At 34.6% G+C, this 6,693-nt stretch overlaps 2 protein-coding genes across 2 annotated transcripts; one reads left to right on the top strand and one right to left on the bottom strand.

Moving 5' to 3' along the window:
• Positions 1-273: 273 nt before the first annotated feature.
• Positions 274-1,479, bottom strand: LOC102598263 (F-box/kelch-repeat protein At3g61590-like). Its single transcript, XM_006345560.1, has one exon. It carries the CDS (start codon positions 1,477-1,479, stop codon positions 274-276), a length of 1,206 nt encoding a protein of 401 aa, XP_006345622.1.
• Positions 1,480-4,490: 3,011 nt separating this feature from the next.
• Positions 4,491-5,446, top strand: LOC102598604 (uncharacterized). Its single transcript, XM_006345561.1, has 3 exons — positions 4,491-4,855; positions 4,912-4,971; positions 5,101-5,446. The coding sequence occupies exons 1-3, from the start codon at positions 4,491-4,493 to the stop codon at positions 5,444-5,446; spliced, it is 771 nt and encodes a 256-aa protein (XP_006345623.1).
• The last annotated feature ends 1,247 nt before the right edge of the window (positions 5,447-6,693 follow it).

Raw genomic sequence — 6,693 nt, forward strand, 5'->3', positions numbered from 1 at the left:
TAACTAAAATATCATTAGTTGAGTGACTTTCTAAGTGATATATCAATAGTTGAATGACTTTTGACTGATAAAACAAAGTTGAATGACTTTCTAAGTAAACCACTCAAAGTTGAGTGATTTTCCAAGTAAACTATTCAAAGTTGAGTGACCATTTGAGATATCAACTCGAACTTTTCATTAACCTTTGTACCAAGAGCAATAAATAGAAAGAAAAGGGTAAACCAAAAATTCAAAAGATATGAGAAAAAAAGTATATTTTCTAAAGAAGAAGAATTATGGAACCATTTCAAGCCTTGGCTCCAAGCAAAAACCAGTAAAGAGCTGAAGGGGAAGCCTTTTTTTCACAGGACATTTTCGACCCCACGTCCACATTTTCTGCTCAACATCAAAAACAAGAAGAGCAGGTGCTCCATAACTCTGTATGTATATGAAGTCGTCTGTACCGCTACTGGCAAAAACATCATCAAATTCCCCAAAACCATGGAAATACTTATGTGGCATTCGCGCTATTTGTTGCCATTCCATCCCATTAAGTGTCCATATACCGATCCCCTTAATTATATCAGGACAGTCTCGCTTCCCTATCCCTCCTACCATTACTAACTTTTCGTTGAGGTTCATTAGACGACCACACGTAAGACAACATGGTACAGGAATGAAACTCCTCATCAACATGGTACATGATCTGCTTGAGAGGTTGTAAGTGATTAAACCGTGACGATTTTCTGAACCACCAATTCCAGTTGAATAAATCATGATATACAATACACCATCACATATAACACTTTCATCCCCACCTCTCCATCCTGTCAAAACATCAGTTAAACAGGTCATCCACGTCGTTGTTCCAGAATCGTATATGTGGATGGACACATCACATTGAAAGAAGTTCTCAGGGATGTGCTTTGATTTAACAATTGTAACACTATAACAACGCGTTTTTCTATTTACAACCATAGCCAATGCATTGTAATCAGAAAAATTGAACCCCGGTGGCTCCTCGAGGTTCTTGCAACATTTGGTTATTGGATTACAAACATATAGCTGATCAGTTCTACTATTGTCCATGAAGCAAAATAATCCACAAGATGAAGAAATAAAGCAACTGGATGTCCAAATGCAGGGGAGTTCAATAACGTACCATTTCCGAAAAGTTGGATCATAGGCATAACCTATTGGTTTCTCTGAACTTGTGAACATAAAGTACCACGGTTTATGAGACAGAAATCGCGATGAGTTCCACAAGAATCTTCCTGATTTCACTATCTCATGCCATCTTTTACATACACAACCTGCCCTAAAGATGCTAGCAATAGGAAGACGAGCCAATATTCGTTCTAGTAAATCATCAGGCAGTATCAAATCTACGAGAACAGAGGAAACTTGTTTTTCGTCTTCATATTTAAGCTCGGAGCTGAAAGAATCAGGCTCAACAGTATCATCAGGGCAATGACTGAACCATGATGCTTCCCCTTCCATGACGATGAAAGTGACAAAAACCTGAAGGAGATTAAATTTTGAATGAGATTATGCAGACAAAACAAATTACTCACTCGTTCATTAACACATTGTACATAAACAGATACTCAAACTTGACCTAACCTGGAAAACTAAGCACTCCAATTTTGAGAGTGCACATCTAGACACAGAACACTCCAACTCGTCCCCCTTGTTTTGTGGACACCTGATGCTGATGTGACACATTGATTTTGAAGGCGTATAAATGATCATTTTGTAAGTTGGAGTATTCAACTGACAAAATGAAGATGAGTTGAAGTATCTAAATGTGCATGCTCAAAGTTGAAATTTTACTTGCTAGCTGAAGCCAAGTTTGAGTATTTGTATATGTATAATGCATTCATTGAATAACAAGAAGCACAGACAGAATCTAAAACAGATTAACTACTGGTATATGTTGAGCAACCTTGTCCTAATTAGCTAAAGAGGAAATGTAACAGATTGTACATTGCATCTCAATTTGTGATGTCCCCTCTTTTTAATTATTATTTTTTATACATAGTGGGTAGGGAAAGAGGAATCAGGAGAGGGATTATAAGGTGAGATTAAACCAGGTGAAAGTTCAGATAGCTAACGAACTGAACTACTAAGATTTTTTGTGATTTCTCCTCTAAATGGCCGGTCACAATGATATTTTTTATATTAAAAAAATCCAAAAAATTAGAAAGTTGGTAAAATAGAAAAGAGATATTTTTTATTGTAACCGACAAAAAATGAAAGTAAGACAAATAAATTGAAACGGAAGAGTAACGAACAAGAATTAGAGAAAGGGAAAAATATTGTAATTTACTATACATGAATAAAACAAATACTATAATTTATAAAAATGAGAAAAGTATAAGGTTGTTCCTTTGCATCACTTTTTTCCTTTTATTTCTTCTTTTGACAATTTTAAAATTCATACAAGGTTGGATCCTACATTTTTCTTTTTCCAATCTAATATATTATATTTCAATTTTACTTATAGAATATGTTTGGAATATACTGTACCAACACGCATATTATTTTCCTCTCATTTTTGGTTTCCAAAAAGGATTTTAATTCTCTAATGTTATGCTATACCTAAATAATCCCCCATCAATCTTTTAATGAATAAATTCTACCTAACCTTTTGCATTTAACAAGTATTTTTTTTCACTTTTGAAAGAGACAGAAGCCATTTGATTGTGAAGCAGCTAGCAGTCACAATGAGCTAGTAATTTTAGATTTTTTTTTTGAAATTATTCTGAAAAGGTTTTCCAAAAAAAAAAACTGTTTTGTAAATTAATTTGGGGTTTGGCTAATTAATTTGAAAAATATTTTAATGTTGAATAGTAATTATTTGATCAAACTTTTAAAAAGTGTCAAAACTTCTAAAATCAATTTATTTTAAATAGTACTTCAGGAAAAAACGATTTTTTTGAGTTTCTCAAAAAATCGTTTCTCAAAAATAATTCTTTCACTTAGAAACTTTTTTTCCTCCTAAAAGCTTAGCCAAACAGGCAAAACACCTCAACTTAAAAAAAAACAAACTTTAATCTTGAAAATGTTTGACAGGCTACAACTTTTATATGGTATTATTAATGTTATTCGTGCACAGAGAGAGTTCTAATACTAATTTTAAACTTGAATGAATCAAGTTCTAATATTATATACAAGCAGTATCGCCATCAACTATCATCAACATCATTATCAATCATCACATATTCTTTGGTTATCATCACCAATCATTAATTACTAACATCAATTAACTTCGTTATCATTATTACCACGACCATCATCACAATTAATCGTCATCAACGCACTAGTCAATAGAACACCATCTCATGTATCACGACTATCAACATCACTATTAATACTCACTAGCACCATCCTCACTACTACTACAAATCATCTCAATCATCACTAGCGAACATTAATGTTTCATTTTTTTCAAATAATAATTTGTTTTCTAAGGAGGATTTAATTATTATTTTTAATTTGAATTGCATACCAATAAATAAATTATTCAAATTTAGGTGTTTAAAGAATAAGAGTCTCAATCATTTGTTTAAATTTATATGCACTATCTTAATCATTCAAACATGTATTAAGATATATCTTAATTTCAATGCAAACAAATAGGACTTAGCCTCCTCAGATAGGTCATCAATTATCATCTTGATTCAATATCATCTATTACTATTTTTACTATTCTTTTCGAAACAACAAACCTGTTAGTTTTAAAAATTCAGTTTAGTAAATTAGAGTTTTGTTATACGTTAGGTTTATCCTAGTCTTTAGGAAGTAATTTTAAACGTGGACAACTATCTAGTTTTAGGAGTGTAGTTCCTAATTTTTAGCTTCAGGTTATTTTGCTTATAAAGGATTGTAATTGCAGCTTTCACTTATTCAGTCAAAAAAATTCCTTCGATTATATTGCCTTCTCTCTTCTCTATCGTCTTTCAACTTACAAATATATATTTCTTGATACTGTTTTCTATCAGTGGCATCAGAGCCGAGTGAGATCCAAAAAAAGAGAAAAATATTGCTAGTTTATGGCTTCAGAGAGCAATTACGCTCAACCAGCTATTCCGCATTTTGATGGTCACTATGACCATTGGAGTATGCCGATAAAGAACTTCTTACGGTCAAATGAGTATTGGCCAATTGTCGAGGACAGAATCGGAGCTCCGATGGAAGGCGAAGCCTTAACGAATGCTCAAAAGGCGGAGTTCAAAGCAAGAAAGTTGAAAGATTTGAAGGCAAATAATTATCTCTTTCAGGCTATCGATCGTCCCATCCTAGAAACTATTCTTTGCAAAGAAACTTCTAAGGATATTTGGGATTTGATGAAGAGAAAATATCAAGGTACTGCTAGAGTGAAGCGTGCACAGCTTCAAGCCTTAAGAAGGGATTTCGAGACGTTGCAGATGAAGGAAGGAGAGTCTGTAATGAGTTACTGCGCTAGAACACTGGAGATTAGCAACAAAATGTGATTTCATGGTGAAAAGATGACTGATGTCACAATTGTGGAAAAGATATTGCGCTCCCTGACGCCGAAGTATGACTATGTCATTTGCTCCATTGAGGAGTCAAAAGATAAAGACGAGTTATTGCTTGAGGAATTGCAAAGTTCCTTATTGGTACATGAGCAAAAAATGAACCGCAGTTCATCTTCCGAAGAGCAGGCTTTGAAGGCTTCTACTAATACTCATTTCTCAAATTTTAGAGGAATGGGTAAGGGTAGAGGAAGAGAAAGAGGAAGAGGAAGAGGAGATCGAGGATTTAGAGATGAGGGCAGCAAAGACGGTAGTAGGAATTTCAGAGCCAATGATGACCATGGTAAAGGCAGAGGAAGGAATTTGACAAATCAAAAGTAGAGTGCTATCGATGTCATAAATTTGGTCATTATAAGTCTGAATGTTATACCAGGCTGCCTAATGACAAGGATGAGAAGTCAAATTTTGCTGAAAGTAACGAAGTTGAGACATTGTTGATGGCAGTCCAAGAGAAGGAACCTGAATAAAACGTTTGGTATTTGGATACCGGCTGCAGCAATCACATGTGTAGAAGTAAGTATTTGTTTTCTTCTTTGAATGAATATTTCATTTCAACAATTAGTTTTGGCGATTTTTCCACTGTGACTTCAATTGGAAAGGGTGATATTAAGATTAGAACCAAGAATGGTTTTGAAGAAACGATCTCAAATGTGCTATATGTTCCTACTTTGAAAAGTAATTTGCTAAGTGTTGGTCAATTGCAAGAAAAAGGATATGCTATAACTATTGAGAAAGGTGCATATGAGATTTATAATCTTACTAGAGGAGCTATTGCTGTTGTGAAAATAAGTTCAAATAGGTTGTTCCCACTGAAGATAGAGAATATTCACCGTTGTTTGAAAGCAGAAGTTAGAGATCCGTTATGGTTGTGGCATTTTAGATATGGTCATTTGGTTTTGGCGGATTAAAAGTTCTCCAACAAAAAAATATGGTGATAGGTCTTCCTGAAATTACAATTCCATCGCAAGTTTGTGAGGAATGTGTTGTTGGCAAACAACATCGTTCTCAGTTTCCAAAAGGAAAGTCGTGGAGAGACAATGATGTTTTGGAGTTGATACATTCAGACATTGGTGGCCCAATCAAACCAGCTTCTAATGGAGGTAAACAATACTTTATTATGTTTACTGATGATTTTTCCCAAAAAACTTGGGTTTATTTTTTACATGAAAAATCTGAGGCTTTTAAAGCATTTAAAAGCTTCAAGGTTCATGTAGAAAATGAGACGGGAAAGAAAATTAAGACTCTTCGGACAGATCGTGGTGGTGAGTATTGCTCTAAAGTTTTTGATGATTTTTGTGAATCTGATGGCATTAGAAAAGAGCTTACAACAGCTTATACACCACAACAAAATGGTGTATCGGAGAGAAAAAATAGAACCATCCTCAATATGGTTCGGAGTTTGTTGGTAAAAGAAAGAGTGAAAAAGAGTTTTTGGCCAGAAATGATAACTTGGAGTATTCACGTCTTGAACAGAAGCCCTACATTTTCTGTTAAGAACATGACTCCAGAGGAGGCGTGGAGTGGAAGAAGACCCGTTATAGATCACTTTCGAATTTTTGGGTGTATTGTGTATGCATATGTTCCAGATGAGAAAAGGAAGAAGTTTGATGATAAAAGTGAAAAATGTGTATTTCTTGGTGTTAGTGAAACATCTAAGGCCTATAAATTATTAAATCCACAAACAGAAAAGATTGTGATCAGCCGAGATGTAACGACTCGGAAAATGATAGAGTGAAACTAGAGCCTCACATGTGAGTTTGGAGTCGAGAGCTTAATGAAATGATTATATTTGAATTTGACCCAAAAAGTTCTTAAAAATGTGCTTCGGAAGTTACCGGAAACTTGTTTAGCTGTATATAGAAAGATCCGTTTCGTTTTTCGAAAATCCGACTTCATATTCTTGTTTAGGGGGTCAAAATGAGTGGGAAATGGATCTAACCCGAATTTTAGAGCAACCGTATCAAAATCCGAAAATTCCAAGTGAAGCCTTTTTCGAGGGTCTACTTTGGAGGGTCATATCTCCTAGCACACAAATTATTTGGGTGGCCAATAATATATCCATGGAAAGCCCTTTGAGTTAGCTACCTAACGCACTTCATTTCACCTCATTCGGAGTTCGGACGAAGAAGTTATGCCCATTTTCGTAAAGTCCGTC

Source organism: Solanum tuberosum, unplaced genomic scaffold, assembly GCF_000226075.1.
Source record: "Solanum tuberosum cultivar DM 1-3 516 R44 unplaced genomic scaffold, SolTub_3.0 scf00069, whole genome shotgun sequence".
Taxonomy (NCBI): Eukaryota; Viridiplantae; Streptophyta; class Magnoliopsida; order Solanales; family Solanaceae; genus Solanum; species Solanum tuberosum.

Excerpts from the sequence above, each read along its gene's own strand:
- LOC102598604 (XM_006345561.1), top strand. The coding sequence starts at position 4,491 with ATGACTGATGTCACAATTGTGGAAAAGATATTGCGCTCCCTGACGCCG. Across the intron at positions 4,856-4,911 it reads AGGAATTTGACAAATCAAAA|GCTGCCTAATGACAAGGATG; the intron begins GTAGAGTGCTAT and ends ATGTTATACCAG. Across the intron at positions 4,972-5,100 it reads AGTAACGAAGTTGAGACATT|TTTTGGCGATTTTTCCACTG; the intron begins GTTGATGGCAGT and ends TTCAACAATTAG.
- LOC102598263 (XM_006345560.1), bottom strand. The coding sequence starts at position 1,479 with ATGGAAGGGGAAGCATCATGGTTCAGTCATTGCCCTGATGATACTGTT.